Source organism: Vombatus ursinus, unplaced genomic scaffold, assembly GCF_900497805.2.
Source record: "Vombatus ursinus unplaced genomic scaffold, bare-nosed wombat genome assembly UNPS02014820.1, whole genome shotgun sequence".
NCBI lineage: Eukaryota > Metazoa > Chordata > Mammalia > Diprotodontia > Vombatidae > Vombatus > Vombatus ursinus.
Window position 1 is genome coordinate 3,122,974 of NW_020954598.1, and position 25,472 is coordinate 3,148,445.

General features: G+C 35.5%; 1 protein-coding gene across 4 annotated transcripts in view; it reads right to left on the minus strand.

Moving 5' to 3' along the window:
• The window catches only part of FAM120A (family with sequence similarity 120A), a 152,856-nt gene that overhangs the window by 104,093 nt on the left and 23,291 nt on the right, over nucleotides 1-25,472 (minus strand). For 2 of the 4 annotated variants that reach the window (XM_027836863.1, XM_027836861.1), the window contains exons 2-4: nucleotides 23,665-23,911; nucleotides 15,148-15,230; nucleotides 13,544-13,654 (exon numbers count right to left, since the gene is read on the minus strand). In XM_027836863.1, the coding sequence (XP_027692664.1) occupies nucleotides 13,544-13,654; nucleotides 15,148-15,230; nucleotides 23,665-23,911 (441 nt within the window). The remainder of the gene's footprint in view (nucleotides 1-13,543; nucleotides 13,655-15,147; nucleotides 15,231-23,664; nucleotides 23,912-25,472) is intronic. The other 2 variants (XM_027836862.1, XM_027836864.1) reach the window with 1 other exon arrangement.

Below are 25,472 nucleotides of genomic sequence, written 5' to 3' on the forward strand. Positions count from 1 at the left end.
GAGAAATTTTCCTTTGAAGTCTGTCACAGTTCTATACCAACATTCTATAAGAAAAGTAGGCCAGAATTCTATACTGGCTCTTTTCATTATGCCTATATAAATAAGTTTGTCTCCTCCTGTCCCATTAAAAAAAAAAAATCAAAACAACAGACTCATACAAAAAAACACCCCAACCTTCCACTGGTTTTGTAACTTCCTGAAGCAGTCATCCTTTCCTTCCTTTTTCTCTTCACTGTAAAACTTCTAGAATGTATAGTATATATATATATTCTCCATACTTCTTAATTCCTTGAAACTTGGCTTCAGTCCATGTCCACTAATCTACTAAAAAAACAAAAATTCAAGGTCTCTGATGTTCAGTCCATATCATCTTCAAATGTTTTACAGTGTCTGACAGTGATAACTATTTTGAGACTTTCCTTACCTTCCATAACACTGTCTTCTTCACATTCTCCTATCCATTTACTGCTAATTCCAGCTATTTAACTGGTCCCTCAAAAGCAGCACTACATCTTCCATCTCTATGCCTTTGCATTGGTTGTCCCCCTTGTCTGGAATGTGCTCCTTTTCTAATCTTCAATTCAGAGAATCCCTCACTTCTTCAAGATTCATCTCACCGACCACCTTCTACACGAAACTTTTCCTAATCCTCTATATATTTAGACATGTGCAAGTAGTATTCTCCTTTACAATATAACCTCTTAGAAAACTAGGAGTACTTCATTATTATCTTTGCACCAACCGCATCGAGCAAGGGCCTGGAACACAGTAGGTGCTTAATGAGAGTTCATTGATTCCTCTTCTTCCTGCTTCCTACACATAGGTGTTCTTCTAGTCTTTGTTCCTAACCGCTTCACTCTCTAAGCTCTATCACTTAAAGACAGAGCTTAGATATATTAACAACTTCTATATGGATGTCTCCCAAATCTTTACTTCCAACTCTTGCACAGTCCCAGTTACATCTATCCAAATGCTAGGCCAGCATGTCCCCATCTACAACTCAAATTCATCATGTTTAAAGATGGCTCTATCATCTTCCCAAAACCTTTCCCCTCATCTACCTTCTCCATTAGCCTCCAATCCCTCAGGTTTTATACTCAATTGCTAAGACCTGGTGATTCTTCCCCATCTTTTCACACATGCTGTCACCACATACTATTTCAGGCTATCTGAACTCCTCACCTAGACTACTGCAATAACTTTTAAGTTGGTCTTTTGGTCCAGGGGTCTCTTCACTTAGATTTACCCTTCATTTCATTGCTAAAATTACTGTCCTGGGGGTGTATTACTCCCCCATTCAAGGCCCTTCCACCTCCCCCACACTAAGATGGAATACAAATTCCTCAACTACCCCTTTCTCATTCAAGCCAAAAAAGAAATCCTCCCAAATCTATGGAAATCTTTCCCTTGCTTAAATGTTACTACTTTTATGAAGCTTTGCTTAATTCTTTCATTTAAAATATTATATATATTCTCTTCAATCGGCAAAAATCTGTCTTCTCACTCTCCCACTCCAACCTCCTCCTACTCTAGAACTATGCTTAATTCCTTCAGCTGAAACTTACACTTAGGGTCTGCCTTACATCATAATGAGTTATGTACAGATCTCTCTTCCCATCCCTGTCTATTAGACTGCAAGATCCTTAAGTAAGAAATGGTGTAGTTTTTCCACCCACACCTCACACCCCCTGACCAATGTACCACAAGTGCCTAGACTTGCTGACACATATTAAAAACTGGTTAAATAACAAGCCCTGTCATCACAGAACACAAATACAGCATGGAAAGAAGGACCCAAGGCTAGGAAAATATAGGCTCAAACCCCACCTCTGACACACAGTGGCTGTGGGACTCTGGGCAAGTTTCTCAGTGTTTTAGACAACTGTCTAAAACCATAGTTTGTAAAATACAATGATGAATAAAAAAGCATTGAATAAAAAGTGAACCAGAATATTCTCCTGATAAAACCAGGCAGAATAAAAACAAAATAAACTCTAGACATAACAAGTGATCAATAATAAGTAAAACATTGCATTAAACAAACAGAATAGAGAATGAGGGATATAAGCAATGAATTCTTGAAAAATGCTATCGCTCTCACAATTCTCAGCAGTTCACCTTGCCTTTCTTTTCAAATTTTGGTCCTTTTCATATATAGTTCCTCCAGGAATAAGGAAAAAAATCACAATTTGGGTTTGTTCTCTTAACATTTGGTTGTCAATCAAGCAGCCTGCTGGCTCCCAATGTGTTACTATCCCAAAACAGCAATTTAACTCTAACCACCATGCTTTGCATTACTTTGTATGTTTTCAGTACATAAAAATCTAAGATGTTATCTTGTATCTTAGAATCCTGATCACACACAAAAGAGTTTGCATTTGGTTTAAGTTCCTTGAGAGCAAAGACTGTTGTTTATTTGCATCTCCTGCTAGTCTCCTGGCACATAGGTAATTCATAAATGTTTGAGGAATGTTTTTTCAGACATTTTTATTACAAAAACTACCATAATTTGTGTGAACTTGAGTCAAACAATAATTGTTACTCTGTTGTTTCAGTCATGCCCAACTCTTCATGACCCCATTTGGGGTTTTCTTGGCAAAGATACTGGAGGGGTTTGCTATTTCCTTCTACAGGTCATTTTACAGATGAAGAAACTAAGGCAAACAGAGTTAAGTGATTTGCCCACGGTCACACAGCTAGTAAGTGTCTAAGGCCAGATTTGAACTCAGAAAGATGAGCCCCCAGCTGCCATATCACAGGTGAGATCATTTCTTGGTCTTTATTCAGGTTTACTTTAAGAAGAGAATTTCTACAAGTGCTAGTGTACTAGAATTTGAAGGTGAAAGCTCAGAAAAAAATGTACCCAAGTGTCATATAAATTATGTGCCAAGTCTTATTTTGTATGAATTATGAATAAATGGTAGAGTAGGCATAGACCAATATCTTACACTGCATACCAAGATAATGTCAAAATAGATACATGATTTAGACATAAAGGGTGATACTATAAAGCAAATGAGGAGAGCAAGGAATAGTTTACTTGTCAGATCTATGGAAAAGGGAAGAATTTATGACTAAAAAAGAGATAGAGAACATTATGAAATGCAAAATGAATTAGTTTTGATTACATTAAATTAAAAAGGGTTTGCCCAAACAAAGCCAATGCAACCAAGATTAAAAGGAAAGCAGAAAGCTGGGAAACAATTTTACTGTCTGTGTTTCTGATAAAGGCCTCATTTCTCAAATATATAGAGAACTGAATCAAATTTACAAAATACAAGTCATTCCCCAATTGATAAATGGTCAAAGGATAGGAATAGGCAGTTTTCAGATGAAGAAATCAAAGCTATCTATAGTCATATAAAAATGCTCTAAAATCACTATTGATTAGAGAAATGCAAATTTAAACAACTCTGAGGTACCACATCCCATCTATCAGATTGGCTAACATGACAGAAAAAGCAAATGAAAAATGTCAAAGATGTGGCAAAATTTGAATACTAATGCATTGCTGGTGGAGTTGCGAACTGATCCAACCATTCTGCAGAGCAATTTGGAACTATGCCCAAAGGGCAATCAAACTGTACATACCCTCTGACCCAGCAATACCACTACTAGGTCTGTATCCCAAAGAGATCATAAAAAATGGAAAAGGATCCACATGTACAAAAATATTTACAGCAACTCTTTTTGTGGTGGCAAAGAACTGGAAATTGAGGGGATGCCCATCAATTGGGGAATGGCTGAACAAACTGTGGTATATGAATATAATGGAATACTACTGTGCTATAAGAAATGATGAGCAGGCAGATTTCAGAAAATTCTGGAAAGACTTACATGAACTGATGCTGAGTGAAGTCAGGAGAACATTGTACACAGTAACAGCTATGTTGTTCGATGATCAACTTTGATAGACTTAGTTCTTCTCAGCAATACAATGATCTAAGACAATTCCAAAAGACTCATGATGGAAAATGCTATCCACATCCAGAGAAAGAACTATGGAGTCTGAATGCAGATGGAAGCATACTATTTTCACTTTTTTACCCTCGTGATTTTTCCCTTTTGTTCTGATTCTTCTTTCACAACAAGACTAATGTGGAAATATGTTTAATATGATTGTACATGTATAGCCTATATCAGATTGTTTGCCATCTTGAGGAGGGGAGAGGAGAGGGGAAAAAAAAATTTGGAACTCAAAATCTTATAAAAGCGAATGCTTAAAACTATCTTTACATGTAATTGGAAAAAATAAAATACTATTAAGTGAGGGGAAAAAGAGAATAAATGGTAGAAATGGACGTGTTCAAAGAATGTGAGCAGTTCTCAAAAGAAGAATTGTATACTCTTATCTATCACATGAATACATTGCTTCAAATCAATAACAGTAAGACAAATGCACATCAAAACAATTATGAGGTTTTTATCTCACAATCTGCCAATTAGCAAAGATAAACAAAAGGTGAGAAGAATCAGTAGTGAGAGAGTTGTAAAAAGCCAAACAAACTATACATCATTGATGAAGCTGGTCCAACCACTCTGGAAAACAATCTGAAATTATGCTAAGAAAGTGATTACAATGTTTGTATCCATTACTAGCCATAGATAGGAAGAAGATTAAAGAAAGGGGAAAAAATAATCCATATATATCAAAATATTTATAACAGCATTTTTTGTGTAGTAATAAAAGGAAATAAAGCAAATGCCCAGTGTTTGCGGAATGACTAAATAAACTGTGCTACATAAATGTATGTAATATTAAGGCCCCATAAAAAACTATAGAGGAAGCTGGGTGGCCCAATAGATAGCATACCAGGCTTAAAATCAGGAAGACCTGAGTTCAAACCCAGCCTCAGACATATACTAGCTGTTACCCAGGGGGAAGTCACTTAACCCCTCTCAGCCTCAGTTTCCTTCTATGGAAAATGGGGATAATAATAGCACCTACCTCCCAGGGTTATTGGATCAAATGAGTTAATATGTGTAAAGTCCTTTGCAAATTTTAAAGGACTACAAGTTAGCTATGATGTTGATGATAACAATGATGATTATAGAAAAACATGGAAAGATTTAGATTATATTAACTGATGCAAAGTGAAGTAGTGAGCAAAATGAGAAAAACGTTATTCACAATGACAATAATTTTAACAGAAAAAAAAAAACAAACCCAACAGCAACAAATGATAGGGATGATGACTGAAACTCTAATTTCATAGGGCATACCTAGTGAGAATCTTCCTCTAAATGCTGTGAAATTATAATTATAATTATAAATATCTCTTCACAGAAGAGATATGAAAGTACACCTTTCCCCCAGATTCTTTAGAGACATGGAAGACTGTTGTTGTGGAACACTGCACATAATGTTGAATTTGGTTGATATGCTGGGAACTTTGCTTTTTGTTCTGTAATAAAGGATGGTACTTTGGAGGGTAGCAAGTAGGGATAAAGTAGGAAATTCTGGTCACATAAAAACAAAAGATATCAATAAAAATGTAAATGTTGGGGCAGGGAGAATGGAAGAACATCTCAGCATCAGAGAACCTGAGAGATGAAGGGGACCTTAAACAGTCTTCTCATCCAGCTTATGATGCTATAGAGGAGATCCCTCTAGCGCTGACAGATGTCTGAATATTTCTAGCAAAGAACTCACTACCTTGTAAAGGAGGCCATTTTTAATGGTGGAAAAGTTCTTTGGATTAAATAACTTTTCCCTATCAAGTGGAAACTGTGACTTTATTGCCATGTTGAAAATATGTGATCACATCTGGCAATCTGGCAAAAATGACAAAAGAAATAGTACCTGTTGGAAGGACCTCAAAAAAAAGCACATTAATAAGCTAGTGGTGGAACTGTGAATTGGTCCCACCATTTTGGAAAGCAATTTAAAATTACAATTTTTAAGGAACCAAAATATACAACTTCTTTGACTTAGAGATCCTTCTAGGCATAGAGCTGTCAGGAAATAGCGATTTACAGTGACAGTAAAGATAGAATGAAAAGTCTCTGATAAACTAAAATATTCATGGAAATATTTTCATCATAGTATCACAAAAAACCGGAAACAAAATAAATACTCATGAATTGTATAATGGCTAAACAAATGTGGTGCACAAATATTAAGAGATTATTGAACCCTAAAGAAACAATGAATAGGAAGAATTCAGATGAACACAAAGACATATAAACTGGTGCAGGGTGAAATAAGCAGAACCAGGAAAATACATAAAATCATGAAGTAAATTAAAAGGATAAATTTAATGGTGTACAATTTTAATGACTAAGCTTGGCCTCAGATAAGAAAATGCACATAATGCCCCCCATCTCCCTTTGCAGAGGTGGGAGAATAAGATTATAACATATTGTATATGGTTGTAATGGCTGATGTATTAGTTAGGTTTACTTGAACTTTTTCCTTTCACTTCTTTATTTTTTCTAAGGGGGATGGTTTGTTGAGAAAGACAGGGGGAGGAATGTATACAGAAATAAAGATGATATAAAAGATATTGCTAAAATTATGATTTTAAGTTTGGGGTCTTTTTTTTTATATGTCTAATATTATATTTTATTTGAGTTTTCCCATTATTAATTCCTTGGTAAATCTGCTTAACCCTAACATTGTCTCTACTGAAGTACAGAAAATAAAGTTTGTCAAAAATGACCCCAGAGTCTCCAGGGACATTATCCATATTCTCTTAAGATAAAGAAAAAGTCTAGTGGCAGGAAAGAAATCTTTTGAAAGAATATCAGCTATAGAAGTAGCTCGTAGCTTCCTAAATTTCATTTCTTCAGTTTTTCCTTATTTGGATTCAAAATCTGCCCTTGTAATTTCTGTTTACTTGTCCTAATTATACCATTTGAAGCAACACAGAAGTCCACTCTCTCTTTTTCACATGACAACTTTTAAAGTGTGAGGCCAATTTTTATTATATTCCATTTGTGTGGGATATATTTTCCCTCATTAGATCATTAGCTCCATGATATAAAAAACAGAGTGTTATTTCTGTATCTCTCTTCCCACACTGTACTCTACATACTATGTATGCCCTTGATTTGAACTGAATAAAGCCTTCCCTTAATCTTTTCTTTAGATTAAACATTCCTACTTTGGAATATTCCCCATATAATTCAGTTACCAATCCCCTCACCATTCTAGTAGACCCACTCTAGATAAGAGTATAGGACATGTTGGTGTCCCTCTTAAAAACTCTGTGACCAAAATTGACTAGAATAATCCAGATTTAATTTGGCCACTGGAACATGATATAGATACTAGATATTCAGTTATGGCAGCATTCACATTTTTGGCATCCATATCACACTGCTAATGTAACCAACTTAAAAACGGTCTTTTTTACATCAATTCATGTTACCAGGCCTTAACCATCCTCTATCTGGCACATTTGATTTTTAAAAAGCTAAATGCAAGACTTTAAATTTATTCCTATTAAGTTTTGTCATGTTATTAGGACCAATATAATTTACTTTTCCAACTACTTCCTAAACTTAAAAATTCCCTCTATTAGAGCCTATTTATTAATAATAAATTCATGGCCCTTATCTTATTGACCTGAATTGGATTTTCACCAGTGCATCCTGCTGCCTCCTTACGCAGACTCAAGTTTGGGGATAGCAAAAGAATACACACACAGCTAAATCAACCTTGGGACTACTAATTGCCTCCTTGCCAAGGACATGTAAAAATTTAATGTTTTCACAGAGAAAATAATGTTCATCTTATTTATTTTACTATCAGTAAGCTTTATTTTTAATATTAAGCTAAACACTGCTATCCATAACTCAATCATTAAACATCAAATCACTGGGCTAGAGCCTGAAGGGTGATAACACTGTTGCTATTTAGCTTTCTTCACTTAATTTTTCTTTTTTAGCCCTTGTCTCCTTCCCTAGTAGTTTTGAAACATAAGGACACTTTGTAAATAGGACAAATCATGCAGAATATGAACAGGAAGCAATGCTCCCCTAAGGCTACCAGTTCCCTCCCTTCTCTGGCCTCTCCTAGCTACCTGGCAAGACTAACATGTTCCAACTCACTAAGACGGAATTCTGTTAGACAGACTTCAATAATTTTATGTGGGAAGAAAAACTGAAAGGGGTCTCCTGTATCAAATGTGAAAGATGACTTCTGCCAGGATTTTCTATCTACTTTCTCGAGTAGTCATTATTTGGGGCTCTTTCACTTTAAGATAAAAGCAGGAAAGCAACCTTCTACATCATCACTTCTCTCCCTAAAAAACCTAGAAATACACACTGACTTAGATACTGGCATCTACCCTTTGCTTTAGGGAAAAACAACAAAAAAGACAAGACACTTTTGCTTAACTAAAAGAGGTAGGCCAAGTACGTAGGCGAAGAAGATTATGTTATATGTCTTTTCTGAAAATATCCTTTTTACTTTAATAGAGAATGAATTTGTACATTTAGGGTTTTTTTTTTTTAAGGTTTGAGGCACAAAGCCAAGAACAGCAATATAAAATAAGTACTTTAGACATACTTAGAACACACTCTTCCAGAGGCCCAGGAAAAAAAAAAAAAAAAGAAGCCTTAGACCAATCAACTCACCTGATCCATTGCTAATTTCTACCAAATCCAAAACTTTTTCCTCAGTGCAAAGGATGCTTACACTGTCCCTCAGCTCATTTCCTCCAGAACTAAAGAAGTCACCCTAATTAGAAATGTGTTCATTAGTCACCAACTAGGAGTTTTACTATAGGGACCTTTACAGGGATGGAAATGGGCTAACCCAGAGATTCATTCTCTCTCTACAAGACCACAATTGCTACCTATTCTGCCTGAGTCAGGCACCACATCTGATACAGTAAATGATATGGATTTGGTTTGGTTTGGTTTCCTAGGCAAACAATACCCTGACATTTAATTGAAAACAATGGGTTTCCACAAAATACATGAAATAAAAATGAGACCTTGACCAAATCAATAACACACTTTTCCTAGCCATGGACTGGGAGATTATCCATTGCTGTGGATTGTCCAATGATGCTGTCAAAACAAGATGAAGCAGCAGAAACCTAAGAACACAATGAAAGGGAGAACAGTCATGAATAAAAGACTAGAAGGAATATTCTAATCTAAAAGTATAAAAGAAAGAGATTAGTTATGGTTGGGTGTTTTCTGAGGGAAGGGAAGAATGACTTAGGGAATGTATTAAGAAAAGGATGTTCTAGAAACACGGAATATTATAAAAGGGCGACTCATGTTATATATTTTAGGAGGAAAAAGCTGCACAAATTTGAAAGGAAATAAGCAAAATGTAGTAAGATGCTAAAGGGAACCCCAAGAGGAAAAGTTCAGGAACCAGTCAGACAAAACCAACGAAGCCGGAAGAGATGAGTAATGCAACTTATATATATATTACATTAAATTCATATTTCAATAAAAAAAAGTAGCTAGAGAGAGCAAAAAAAAGTCATTTAGAAAGACTTAGGAGTTACCCTCTGAAACAGATCTATATGATTAAATAAATGGTCCTAGATTCATATCCTCAAAATGCAAATTTAAATAGAATAAAAAAAAACATCAAGGGGAAAAAATTTAAGAATTCTGGACACACTAAATTTAAAAAAAAGCAAATGGATACCAAGAAATGGAATTGTCCCAAAATTTTCAAACCAGTGAATGCATAGTTAAAAACATGAAAGGTATCCCCCAACGTTCAGATAACACACAGAAATCACACACCTACAAAAAGCACTCAAAAAGAAATATGAGCGGTAGAATGAATCTTTGAAAGAACAAAGAATTGAAAACAAATAACTGTTGTTCACTTACCATGAGAATTTTTGTTTGCTATGAAACTGAAACAAGCAAAAGACTCCTAATTTAAGCACTAATGAAAATGAAAATAAGGCAGAATTAAGAGCATGAAGATTAAAGAAGGTATAATGGTTTTAGCTAGATGAGAAAGGGGTCTCTAGGAGCAGCCCAAAGAGTTACTATGCTCAAAGGCACCTAAGTTCAACTACAAGGAAAGGGAGAAAGTGAAACAAAACCAGAAGATAGTAAACATATGGTCCTGAAAATGTGAAGCAACAAAGGAGATGAGAGAAGGAAACGAAAGCAACAAAGTGGTACTGGGGGGTAAGAGGGGAGAGAAGAACAGTAGACAATATGGATAACAGCAACATTGGCGGTGGTAAAAAGTAGATCGGTGGTAGGAAGTAGAACAGAGATGGCCAAGAAGAATAACTGTCAACTAGATGAACACAACTACCTAATGGATTTCAATATGGGAGAAATAGCTTTATAAACCAATAGTCTTAGAGACCAACTTATATGCCACACTCAAATAACATCCACTAGAATGGAACCACAGACTAGAAGTACACAGGAAGAATTTGGGGGGAAGCGTTTGGAGATTTGTTTCATGTCTTTCCCATATACAAAAAAGCACCATAATGGACATTCATAATAAAAACCCTAGGCCATTATTAAAGACTAAATTATATAATCTCATCAAAATGCTAGTTTAAAAAAGTTTTAAGGCATTAAACCTAATGTAATTTAAAAAATTATTCTGAAATAAAGAATAACAAGTGTAAAAAAAGAAAACATAACTAAAAATAAATTGTTTTAAAAGCTACTACAGTTATTTCTTAAATTTGTATTTTTTACATTGCTTCTATACAACAGATAGAAGCATTAAAATCAAAGACTTTAAGTGCCATTCTTATTACAATGGTGTATTAGATGGTTTCACTGGAGGGAAGCAGTGTAGGTGGGAAGAAGAGGGGACCTATGTACAAATATTCCCAGAGTATGTTTCAAATACGTCTCATACTACTTCACCAATCTAAAAAATATAACCATCTGATTAATACAGGCACAAAGTAGATATTTCACCCTTCTACTTTATCTAACTTCCAGAAAAAAATTTAAATTCCTATTTCCCTATAGATTTTATTCAGGGAACATCTTAATCCTCATATTTCTTTGAACCTGCTCTGCTGTCTTACTATTGCTCAAACTGTAGGGACCAAACAAAATAAAAACCTTTGCAAGGACTGAGAACAATAAAAGGGTTTTACTTCAAGATTCTTACAATATATATTCATGTGTAATAGTCTGAAAACTAAATATATATTTAATCTAAGTATTGCTTGAATACTAAATAATTCTTATTCACTTCTTTCCACATTATAGGTCATTTCACAGACTTTATTAGATAGTGCAGAATGCTATGACAATCAGATAAAGAAAATATTCTTCTATTTCTTCCATTCTAATAATGTTATTACTTAATATGCCTATCTTTCAAGGGTACTTATTTTAGGATTCCCAAGCTTAAGGTCTACTGGGCCTGTACCTTTAAGAGACTGGCTGCTCCCAATGCTGGAATGTTCTCTTCTCCTTTGCCTCAACTTTCTTTGAGACCTAGCTCAAATTCTACCTTCTCCAAGAAGACTTTTCTGGCCCTCCACTCCACCTTCCCCTCTCCACCCCCAAAACTAACACCCCAGTGTTAGTGTCTTCCCTCTGAGATGACCTTCCACCTACTCTGTATATATATCTAGGATGCACCTAGTTATTTATATGTAGTCTCTCCCATTACAAATTGAATTCCCTGAAGGCAGAGACTGTCTTTCTGTGCATTTGCAGTGCCTAGCACATAGTGAGCATTTAATAAAATGCTTGTTAACTGACTGAATTTTTTTGGTTTGTAGTTTTTTATTAAAGACTAAAATGCCAGGTATATGTCATTCTTCTTAAATTCATTATTAAGACAACATGGACCACAAAACTTTTTTGAAACTTCTGCTCAGGTAATTCAAAAAGATAATATTTAAGAAACAAATCTTTGAAATAAATCATTGGAGATTCTGGGGAAAACTCGACCATATAAATTTTCAAAAGATAAAGTTTTAGAACTACAGCAAAGAAGACATAAGCACGCTCACTGAAACATCATGTCTTTATTTTAAACAAAGCTATGATGATAGAAATGTTATTTAAGTATAGACAATGGTGTTCAAATATAAAATTTTTAAGAAGATGATTGATAAACACACACATTCTTTTTTAACTCCAAGAGGAAAGACGTATTTAAGTTCTAGAATTCCACTTTGTAATACTATTTATTATCCTAATATTTCTCCTAAAATCTGTTATGTCCAGCTACTATTAAAAAGAAATACAAAAATAATGCTAAAGACCCACCATCAATAAAATGAACTGTTTTTCTAATAGTAGTAGGTGGAGTTTTGCTTAAATATCTCTTCACCTGCAATATATAATAATTCAAGGGCTTCTGTCCTGATCCCTTTAAAGAAAAACCAGGCAAGCCTATGTAAAACAGATACTGTTCCTATAACACGTAATCAATCACAGAATCTCATCATTGAAATGAGCTTCAGAGATGGGTCATCTGCTGAGTATCTCATTCAATTTTTGGATCACTACTATTGTTAAGGAGTTACATTTTTTATATGTTTTAACATCAAGCCTAAATCTTCCCTCTTGGCAACTCCACCCATTGCTAATTCTGCCCTCTAGGGACAAACAAAATAAATATAACCTCTCTTTCCACATAGCAACCCTTCAAAAACTAAAAAAATTGCTAAAATATCCCCTTGTAAGACTTCTTCTCTTATCCAATTTCCCCCAGTTCTTTGAATTGGTCCTCACAGGGCACGATTTTGAGGCTTCACCATTCTGGTTGCACTCCAATCTACAGTTTATCAATACCCTTCCTAAAATTGGCACCCAGAGTTAACATTACTCTAGGAATGGTCTACACAGGGTCAAGCTCAATGGAATGGATACAAACTTCTGTTGATGATGCCTAAAATGAAAATAAATTACTTTTTTGTTGCCCTAAAATCACTGACTCCTATTGAGCATGCAGTCTATTAAAAAACCATTGATTTTTTTCAGCTGGTGTTTTATTTTTTGAACCCAATTCTAGGACTTTACATTTGTCATCTTATTAAACTTGGCTTGAAATTCTAGCCTAAGATTTTTAATCTTGATTCTGTCATTCAATATACTTGCCATCTCTCTTTAGCTTTATGTCATCTGCAAATTTAATCAGCATGCTATCACAGTACCTTGACCCACGTCACTGATAAAAATTTTAAAAGGGGGTCAAACACAGACCCTCTGGGAGTTCCACTAAAGGATTCCTCCAAGTTGATATCAAACTATTAGTAATCTTTGGGTTCGGCCATTTAATCAAATTCAAATCTACCTAACTACACTATCATGTAGAGAGCTTGCATCTCTTTATCTTTTCCACAAGAACAACATGGGAGACTTTGAAAATGCTCCAATAAAACCCAAGTAAACAAGCTTAGCAATCTAGTACCTAGTAACAATTTCAAAAAAGAAAATGGAAACAAGGTTACTCTGCATGACCTGTTCTTGATAAAGCCATGATGGCTCCTTGTAGTCATCGCTTCCTCTTTGAGATGTCCCCTCACAGTCCCTTTAACAATTCTATAATTTTGCCAGGAAACAAAGTAGAGCTCACTGGCCTATAGTTACAGGCTTGATCCTCCTGCATTACCTCTCTTGTTCTCCATGGACTTTCAAACATCACTGACAGTGGCTTAGCAATCACATCCACCAGATCTTTCAGTACCCTGGGATATAGTTCATCTGGGCCTGGCGAACTACACTAAGGCATGATAGAGAAAGAATGTATGAGGGTTTTAACCACCATGGGACAATATGGACAGAAAGAAGCAAAGAAATCTTAGAATACTGACAGGCATTCATTTTCATTCTCAATATATACAAAATAAATAGGCAGCAAAATATATAAAATAGGAAGTCCAATTTGAAACTAAACATCAACTAAATTCAGTTACCCAAATTAAAGCCCTTCAGGATATCATATGAGAATTTAACTTTTAAAAGCCAGAAAGGACTTTTATACGTCATCATTCTTATTTTAGTTGAGCAACCTGAGGTCCGGAAGTTAAGGAGACCCGTAGAAGTGACAAGATAAGTTGGTGGCAAGGTCAGAATTAGAATCCAGGTCTCCTGACTCATCCAGTGCTCTATCAAACCATTCTGACTTTCAATGACAGTTTGGACCATAGTATTTTAACCAAAAGAACCATATATGTACCCACAAACAGTAAATTGTTAATCCAGAGGGAAAGAGCAAATTGACCAATGGATTGCTAAAAAGTATCTCTTAAGACTCTAAATTAAAACAATTATTTTCATATGAAGATTATACAAATCTATACATTATTCTATAGAAGAGGTTCTAAACCTGTAGTATGTGAATTTGATTATATTTTAAAAAATATTTTGATAATTGCATTTCAATATAATTTGTTTTGTCATTCTAGGTATTTTATGCATATAAAACCATTATTCCAAGTAGGGGTCCATAGCTTCACCAGATTTAGTCAATCTTGAGGTCTATGATACGCAAAAAGTCAAGAACCTCTAACTCTAAGCAACACCACATACTTTTAAAAAGAATTATATCCATCTTGGGAATTTAATAATTAAATGACATTCTCTGATCATTTCTTATGATTGCACATGAGAATAAAGAGTAAGGGAACACAGGAATGATGGTTAAGATTATTTTGAGTGAAAAGTTAAAACAATGTAAATAGACCACACTCTCATTCTGATGAAGCTTAAATCACCCCATATTATTAATAGGATTAAGCCCTCAAATTTTATGTAAGCTAAAAATTTATAAGGAATTTATGAATTTCCTTACTGCATGTCATAAAGGTACTGATTTAAAACTGTTAAGTTACTGATAATTAGAACCTAAACTGATTTTTTAGCATGAAAAATTAATCCAATCCTATTTGAAAAAAATGGTCCTACAAGTAATACAAATTTGGGAATGCAAAAGGCAAATTTTAAAACCAAATGAAAATAAAGAAAAATAAAACTGACAAATGAGCAGAGATGACATTTGTAAGAAGTATAAATAAACTCAAAATGTAACGATTAAGGGCAAAATGGGCTTTTTTGTTTTTTATAGTGAGTGATCAAATAGCAATGTCATGTTTTCCCTGGAAAACAATGTTAACATGTCTAGTTTCATAACCTATGAACCAGCTACAATATTAAAAGTAATATGAATGTAAGCAGTTTTTATTTTAGGTTCTGGAAATGAAATCAAGTTTGTACCTTAAGTGAGGCTAGTGGATGTTCTGGACCAAGTAAACTCCAATGAAAGGAAGCCAAATCTTCATCAGGTAGAATGTGATTACCTAGAATAGATAATATGTATAACTTAAAGCTAGTTAATATTAAAATCAATACACAGAGGTATTTTTAAAAATTGCTACATTTCTTAAACTACCACAGCCCATTCATTTGCTAAAAAAAAAAAAAGAAAAAAAAGAAAAAAAAGACTGCCAAGCATATTTAACTTATGATCGTCCACGATCAATTAAGTCAAATCAAAGGCTACTTAATATACTAACACTCATAAACTAAGCAATTGAGACAATGATTCAATCTTTTCATAGGAAGAAAAATGTAGCAAAATGACTCAAAAGATGCAATTTTGCAACAAAAGAACTGAATTTAAAAGCAAACAGTTGTAAATAAAAATTATTTTCCTATGATTAGTTTTTTTAGGTTTTTTTTTTTTGGCTTTTTGGTGAGGCAATCAGGGTTAAGTGACTTGCCCAAGGTCACACTGCTAATGTCACTGTGTCTGAGACTGGATTTGAACTCAGGTCCTTCTGACCCCAAGGTCAGAGCTCTACTCACTGTGCCACCTAGCTGCCCCCCCCCCACCCCCGTGACTAGTTTTAAAAAGCAAACACCAGAACTGTTTTTTCTTTCACCTTTAGGAAACTCTGATAGCCTAAGCTGTTGGACAGGTAATACCAAAAAGGTGGATATATTCTAAGAGTCATCACATATTTTCACTTATTCAAAAAATAGCAATGGTTCAATTTTTCTTGAATTTAGTAATGTACCAAGGAAACTTTAATTAAGAGGAACTTCCAAAATTAAGTCTTTCTTTTTCTCAGTCAAGACTCTCCATGACAATACTACCCTCTACAAAAGGAATAAAGATCACCAAGTCATTCTAAGACAATTCAAGAGTCAGCTGACAAAGAACACTCTGCAAAAATATGCTAACCAACACAATTAGGTTTATATCTTATACCAGCTCTGAGTCATAGAGTCCAATAATACTATACGACTAAGAAATACATTATTTTGAGAATCTTTTATTTTTATGAGGTCTGGGTAATAAACATTAAATCTTTTGGTATTTTAGCTATTACTATACCATCTAAAGAATATATCACAATTCATGAATGACAATCTATAAAATTTATTTTATATTTTAATCCTCTATATTTTGAGGGGTAGATTTACGAAGTAGCTTCTTAATCAAAATGGAATGATGGAATAACAACAATAAGTAGCGCGTATAGTACCTACTATGTGCTAGGCTCTGCGTTAAACACTTAACTAATATTATCTCATTGGATCCTCACAACAACCCTAGTAGGTAGGTGCTATTACCTCATTTCATAGGTAAGGAAACTGAAGCAGACCGAGGGTTATGTGATTTGCCCAAGGTCACACACTAGTAAACGTCTGAAGCTACATTTGAACTCAGATCTCTTCCTAAGTTCAGGCCCAGTGGTCTATCTACTGTGCCAGCTAGGTGTCTCAAAAAGAGAGGAAAAGGAGATTTTCACTTCAAATATATCTGTATTACACCTATTCTAAATATATAAATGGAAAATACAGGAGGATAGTATGTTTAACCAAAAAGAGACTACTCCTCAACAGCAAAAGCATCTAAATAATGTAAGTTTTCCCTTACTCAGAGAATATATAAACCTTGACCAGGAAACATCCACAAAATACCAGTTATATTTTTCATTTAGATGTGAAGAAAATATTCAGCCTCTTTTAGATATGTCAATTTTAAGAAACAATCATTCCAATCAAATGTAAACATACTTTATGGGCAAACATACACTAACTAATGAGTTCCCTCCCGTCTTCAATCCCCAGCTGCCCTGGCTTCCCTCAAGATTCAGCTCTAACTCCAATACTTTCTGCAGCTGGGTGACTTTCCTTCCATTCACTCTTAAAATTATATTTACATGTTATTATCTCATATATACAAGATATGTTACTTACATATGTAGTTACTTATATATTATCTTCCCCATTAGAATGTAAGCTCCTAGACAGAAGGGTCTAGGTTTTGCCTTTCCTTGCACCCCTAACACTTAACACAGTGCCTGGAAATGTTGCTTTTAACAAATGCTCATTGACAGAATGATTGAATGGGTTTATGTGTGTTTTGCCCTTAGGACAAAGGAGAGGTAGCATGGCACAGTGGTTAGAGTATTAGATTTAGAATAAGAAAGACCCAAGATCAAACCCCACATTTACTAGGCCTCGCATACTCATCAGTTGTATGACCACTGTGAAGTCAAGTACTCTTGTCAGCTCCAATATAGTTTTTAAGGCTCTAATTTAAAGACGGATTAGATCTGCAATCAGTGGAAACAGTTCCCAGTGAGAAAACTGTAGGTCCTTGACATATCCAGGATTTTAATATTATTTTTGTTGTTATTCAGTTGTTGTTTAGTCGTGTCCAACATTTTGTGACCCAATTTGGGGTTTTCTTGGCAAAGATATGGGAATAGTTTGCCATTTCCTTCTCCAGTTCATTTTGCAGTTGAGGAGCTAAGTGAACCGCTCAGAGTCACACAGCTAGTAAGTATCTGAGGCCAGATTTGAACTCAAGAGACTAATGCTCCTCACTCCAGGCCTGGTGCTCTATCCACTGCACCACCTAACTGACCTTAAAGTATTACACCCAACCAATGTCCCCTAAAATAGATGATTTAAACTAGTATTATACTCAACCAAAAAGTTTCCCAATGGATGACTTATGTAGAGTCTAGCTATAACCAAGATATCAAACAATAGAAGAGGTGAGAAGAACAGTTGAAGAGGAATTGTCCAGTTGAGGATTCACCTAATGTTTTCACAAATCACAAGCAGACTACAAAAAACCCAACTTTAATTTCTCTGTACTTTGTTTAATATTCAATAAAATCAACAGAACTCAAAGTAATTCCAAGTTCTAAAATACTGGGACAGACATGGATTTATACCTACTTAGATATTCCAATGTTTCAACATTTCACTAGCTAGCTTAACCAGGAAAGTCTAACACTTGAAATAGTCTTCTGATAAATACTTTAAAGTGATAATTATCTCCCCATTTGCCACATACTATTACCCTTATGGCTTTTCATGTTTCCCTCCTCATACCTTAAGGATAGAAACAACTGCCTCCTTCTTACCCTCAAATTCCCTCATACTCACCCACATTCAAATCCAGCCTTGCCTACCCTTTTCCACTGTGCTCTCTGAACTGCCATTTCTTCACAAACTCGTTACCTCACTCTCTTTTCATCTGTTAAGCCCTGATTTCCCCTGTGATGACACTGTACCTCTAGTTATCCTTTCCAGCAATGGCTGGCCCTGAAGGTATCTGAATATACCTGGCTTCCCACTGTCACTTGCAGACTTTTCCTCTGAACCCTTCACTCAATTTTTCTCTTTTGAGGTACATTTGATTAAAATTTTCTACCCCAACAAAATTATGGTAGCTGTAGTATACCTATCCTTACCATTCTTCTTCTTTCTCAAAGATTTCAGCCCCTCCCATTTTCTCAATTTCCTTTAGTCCCAATAATGTACTCACTCCTTCGCTCCATTTAAGTCACACACTGACTTGGCTGCACACTAGAGTTTTCCCATTATCTACAGTTCTTTCACTTCCCCACATGGAATTGCTGACAGTCCCCTATCTCGCCATAACCTCCTAATCCTCCTCTTCCTGTGTGTGCTGCGCCCATCTCCTTTTTTGGTGATCTCCTTTTCCTCCACCTCTCAATACTTTCTCAGGTTATTACTTCTGCTCTCTTTTCACTTTCATATCTTTCCAACTACTCACCAGTTAGCCATTTCAACTCTTTACTGTCCTCTGCTCTTTCTAACGTTAGTGCTGCTCATTTCGTGACAAACTTCACTTACCATATGCCTTCTCGGCTCCTATTCATGACCTGCTGCATGAAGCCCTAGGACTGTGCTGACTAGCTGCATTAAAAGTTCATTTTTATCCAGGGCAGCTAGGTGGCGCAGTGGATAGAGCACCGGCCCTGAAGTCAGGAGAACCTGAGTTCAAATCCGGCCTCAAACCAAACACTTGACACTTACTAGCTGTGTGACCCTGGGCAAGTCACTTAACCCCAACTGCCTAAAGAAGAAACAAAAAAAAAACATGCAAAAAAAGTTCATTTTATCCAATCTTAACTGGGCTCATGTTGCAGCTAGGCAGTCTTTTTTATTTCTCCTTTCTCAGGTCCCTATCTTGTTCCCCATAGAAGATATTTCAGACCTTCCTTTCCCCTTTCAGGCCCTCCACACTTTCTCCTCCCTCCTCAGCTCAAGAACATTACTCTTTAAAACGGGGGGGGGGGGGGGGCAGGGGGGCAGGCAATGGAGGCTATTCTATGAGACCTCTCTCTTCTCCCATTCTCTTCCACTCAAAATCCCTTGACATCATCTCCCAGTCTTCCTATCCCATTCCCCCAAAATCCCCCCCCCAATGTTTGCTCTTCAAGCTCTCCCCACACTATTTCCTCCACCCTCTTTACCTTCTCTCCTTGCCTCTCACCTTACTTTGAAAACAAAAAACAAAAAACAAAAAAAGAAAACTTGAGGCTATTTTCAGAGCTCCTTCTTTCCCCCCTTCTCTTTATCTCAAAATCCTTTGACATCATTTCCTACTTTTCCCTCCATTCCCTCAGACTCTGAACAAAGAAGCAGCTCTTTTCCATAAGAGGGCCAGCTCCTCAACATGTACACTTGATCTATACTTACCATCTTTTTCAGCAGCCCATATCATTAATCATCTCCTTTCTCTCTCACATCTTTAACATCTCCCTATCAACTGATTCGTTCCCTACTACCTTCAAATGTGCCCAAGTCTTCCCATTCTTAAAAAGCTTTTGCTAGAATCAACTTTTCCCTCAAGCAAGCATCCTTTTTAAGCCAATCTCCTTGAAAGACTGGTCCACACTTGCCGCCCTGATTTCCACACCCCTCCACTTTTCAACACTTTCCAATCTTTTTTCATCACTCATCTGAAATCATTCTCTCCCAAGTTACCAATGATCTCTTAACTGCCAAATATGATGGGTCTTTTCTCAGTCCTAACATTTCATAATCTACCTGCTGCACTGACCACTGCTGACCATCCTCAGCTGCTGGATACTCTTTCCATTGTGGGTTTTGGTGACCTGGGTCATCATCCAGATCATGCCCCTGACTGTGGATGTTCTTCAAGTTTCTGTCCGGCCCTCTTACCTTCTTCCTATTCTCTCTAACCTAAGTTCTCATGGGTTCAACTAACATCTTTATACAGATAACTCCTAGATCTATATATTCAGTCCCCATCTCTATTCTATCCTGAGTGTCAGTCCCATATCAACAACTGGCTAATGGACATTGCCCTGGAGACATCTTACACTCAGAATGCCTAAAACTGAACTCATTTTCTTACCTCTAAGCCTTCCCCTTGGCTTTATTTCTGTAAAAGGCACACATTCAGGGTGTCTTGAGTTCATAATTTCAATGATATCTTCTATTCTCTCCCTCTGCTAACCCTGGCTAATAATAATTGCCTAATAATAATAATTGCTGACATTTATACAGTCTTTACTATGACCATGTGCCAGGCATTGTGTAAAGCATTTTACAATTATCTCATTTGATAATGCCATTTCTACCTCCACAACTGTCTCATTTAACTCCTTTTCCCGAATGACACAACCACCAGATTAGCTCAGGTCCTTATCACCTTTTGCTTAGAGCATTATAACAGATTTCTAATTGGTATCCCCATCTCTCAAGCTTTTCCCCCACTCCAGTCTATCCTACACACTGTTGGAAAAATAATTATCCTTAAGTGCAGATCTGACCATGTGATTCCCATAATCAACTAACTCCAGAGGTTTCCTATTGCCCCTAGGAAAAAACTGCAAACTTCTCTGTCAAGCCTTCAAAGCCAGACATAATTTGGCACTAAACCTACTTCTCCCGCCTCATTAGACATTAATCCCTCTCTCATACTGTGACCTCAGGACAATCCATGGCCTATCTCCATGCCTTTGCACTAGTCATTCTCCCCTCCTCCTCATCCTCACTATTTACCTCCATCTGCCTCATAGATTCCCTTTCTTCCTTTAAGATTCAGCTCAGGCACAATCTTCTGCATGAATCCTTTCCTAATCTCCTCAACTGTTAGTGCCCTCCTTCCCAAACTACCTTTTTTTTTAAACTATTCTGCAAATATATGTATTTATTATTTTCACATTTATGCTGTAGGTATTTTTTATATGCACCAACTCTCTCCTCCATTAGAATGTAAGCTCACTGTGAGTAGAGAGTATTGCCTTCTTTGTATCTGTATCCACAGTGCTTAGCATAGTACCTGGTACAAAGCAGGCACTTTAAAAATATTGCCGATTTAAATAAAAGATGAGAAACCTATCCTCCCACCTTACAACCCAGCCAAAACTTGTAATTTGTTTGCATGAAAGTTTAAACTTTTAAAGAAGGTAGTGTCCTAACTACTGTTAGCAAAAATAAATTCAATTTTAGATTGTTTCATCACACAGCTTAAATGTGACCAAACAGCTAATAAATAGAAATTAAAAATTTCAATTAAATATGCCCTAAAATATAACCAATTTGTAATAATAAACATTCATCTTTGAAAAATCTGAAAAGTATATTAAAATGCTATAGCTGTAAATCTCCTATATTTCTTTTTTTTTTTTTTAAAGACAATTAGGGTTAAGTGACTTGCCCAGGGTCACGCAGCTAGTAAGTGTCAAGTGTTTGGTCTGAGGTCAGATTTGAACTCAGGTCCTCCTGACTTCAGGGCCGGTGCTCTATCCACTGTGCCACCTAGGTGCCCCCCTAAATCTTCTATATTTCAAAAGCCACAAATATCCTCACCTATAAATTTTAACTCTTAAGTGGATAATAAAAGATTAAATGGAATAAAGCTAACAAAGGTGATTTATGAGATGAGAATGTTATGAATTTAGTTGGTTGCAATGCAATAAAATATCTTAAATAAAAATAAAATAAATAAAAAATAGTTAAATAAAATGCTAAATGAACAACAATAATTTCCCCTCTAAAAAACTATTATAGTGCTCTCCTGCATTTAGTTACCTCCCCCCACCTCCACCCCCAGGCTCCTAAGCTGTCTATTGACAAGGAACTAAAAGAATTCATAATAAACTACCAATAACCTCTGAGTAGCTTGTTTATTAGCTACTGACCTAAAACAATTAGAAAAGTATAACCCAAAAATTTAACATCAGCTTTATCTAGCGATTTTAACCGTGTTTCATGGTTTTTGGCAAAGTTCCCAAAAAAAGGTATCAGTGAGCTATCAAGAATACATGCCAAAATTATAAGCCAAGACTATGATTCAGGCTCTCACTCCAATTCTATTTACTTTTATCTTAAACATAACCATAACAAACTAGAAATCAAATAAGGAATGCTGCTCAAAGAAGGTATACTGACTGCATAAAAAGTGACAACTGACAGCAAAAAAAGAAAAATATATATAACAAGTATATATAAGAAATCAAACAGAATAGCAGTAAAGAGCCATTTAGTGTAGAAACTATAGTTCTACATACCTCAGGATCCCTGAAGGGCATCACTGTTACTACAGGATAGTCAATTAATATTCATAATGATGACTCTAAGCCATTAAGAAAAAGCTAACTTTTGTTCAGTATTCCCCTGTTTTAGAGCAAACATTCACAAAATTTATGTTTAGAGCAAATATACATAAAACATTTCAGTTTCCACTGAAGTAGTCCAATTCAATTCAATAAATATTTATTATCCTGTTAAAAACATAACATGTTTTATCACTTAATTGGGCAAGATTCAGACAATAGGTATATTCATTTTTGTCATTTCTGGTTAATGTCAACAGATAAACATAATCCTTAGGACACAAAGTGGCAGAGTATTTGTTGATTTAAAATCCTCATCACGAATATAAAAAGGAGTAACTGCAATGCCTACACTGCATGCATATCTACATCAACAATGCATATTAATTTTTTGCATGTAAATAAACATGTCTAAAATCTTTAACCCATATTACTAAACAGCCTGCTCATAACTAAAAAAAATTAATTATTTAAGGCATATTTTACCTATTTTCAAGCTAAGACTCACCTGTTAACTCACTTATTAGTCCTTAAGTAGTTAAAATGTCTGAAAATAAGACCACGAACTTATTATCTACATGGACACACAAAGAGCCAAAGTTTAAATGTCTATTTGGAAAACAAACTTTTCTTTCAGTCTGAAGGGAAGATTAGACAAGCACATGAGATATAGCTATCTTCTAGGTACCTACAGCAGCTAGTTATATCATACAACAATGCTGAAAATTCAGGAAGCACCAAGGTAAGGCTCTTTGAACAATTTAAGTAATTTCATAATTCTTGCAGTAATATAAGTAAAACAGCTACTCTCGATGTTGGTAAACTTAACTCCTACATAATATACATAAACTTTTCTCGCCACTCCACCTACCTAATAGAGCAGCAAAAATAGGAAAACGATTTGGATTCAGGTCCAGTTGCTTGGCAACTTCATGCATCAGATATTGGCTTGTTGTGAGACTTTTCCCATTACGGCTCAGTTTTAGGGCATGGGCACTGAAATAGTAGGGGATGTTGCACAATGCATAATCAGAGTCATATGCAACCAAGCCATGGAAACCATTTTCTCTGCAGAAAGCAATTACTTCTTGATGATGATCCTCAATGCTCTGTGCAACCTATGTAAATGGGGGAAAAAAGCATCAAATGTAATGTTAAAAAGAAACAATGATCTCTCAGAGAACAAGAATCACAGTGACATAATTGTTTTTAAAGAATCTGAGAACTCTAAGGTTATTAGTATGGTCAAGTAACTCAAAATGTCAAAAGGTGTCATAATAATCTGGCCACCGATTGCTAAGTCCCTAACGCAGCAGTTCTTCAGATAGAGTCCATGAAATCTTGTTTTTAAAATATTTTTAAAACTGTAAATAATATATAATTGGTTTCCTCTGTAATCCTAGGTGTTTTGCTTTATGTATTTCTAAACATCACCCTGAGAAGGGGTAACTAGGCATCAGACTGCCAAAGGGCTCTAAGACACAAAAAAAGGTTAAGAATACCTGTCACAGCTAAGAATCACTTCAAAGAAATGAAATATTTTAACCTAAAAACATATTCAAAAGCCAGCTTCTTCATTTTCTACTAAACACCCTGTCATAAGAAATTGATTTACATTATCTTCTGTTCAGCAATTTAATGATACTACATCATATTACAGTTGGACTGCAAAGTTCTGTTGTAAAGTATCAAGTAGGGTATTCCTGAAAACAAAATACCATTGAACCCCAAATCTCACTCAGATTTCTTGAAAGGAAGAAAGAGGAAGGGAGGAAGGAAAAGAAGAAAAAAGGGTGATGCTGGGGAATGGGGAGGCACATGCATGCACACCCTCAGGTCATCTATTTTATGTCTGCAAAGCTGTCTAAAGGCAAATGATAGCCAGCCTAAGCAACCAATGATAACTTGCATAAAATTCTATAGTTACAGTATATGACATAATACATGAGGACTAAAAATAGGGCTTTTTTTTCCTTCTATTTCTTCACCCATTTATAGACAATCTTAATTTACAGCATAGAATCATAAAGTCTCACCATCTAAACACATTTATACATAAAAATATGCAGCCAACTAGTATTTATTAGATGCCTAATATGTATGGGACATTGATTCTAACAATTTCTAAATCAAAACCACTTCAAAGAATTAAATACTGTAATATAAAAACATATTCAAAAGCCAGCTTCTTAATTTTCTATTAAACAACCTATTAAAAAAATACCAAGACTGAAATTTCTGTGACAAGGAACAAACACAACAGAGAAACAATCCCTATGAAAATTCACCTAAATCATGCACGGTACCTTATAACAATTTCTTCTGCATTGAAGGTTAAGAGGGCTCCTTTTTTAGAGAGACCTTAGCAAAGGAGCCAGGTATGAGGAAGACCACATGTATGCTGCAAAGAAGACTCCCTGAATTTTGTATAGACACCTAATGAAGGATTTACGAGAGGACATGAGCAAGGGTCAATCTGAACCATGAGATAGAGGACTTAGATCAATAACATTATAGATCCAAGGAAGTATCAACGCCTAAGTATGGGGAGAAGAGATGACTTTCAGAAATCTTATTCACCAAGTACTCCAACAAGACCTCTGATGCTACAAGTACATTTCTTAAGGGATCCAAATTTTATAACAGAAATGATTCAGTTGACTGTAAAAAGTGAGTTTT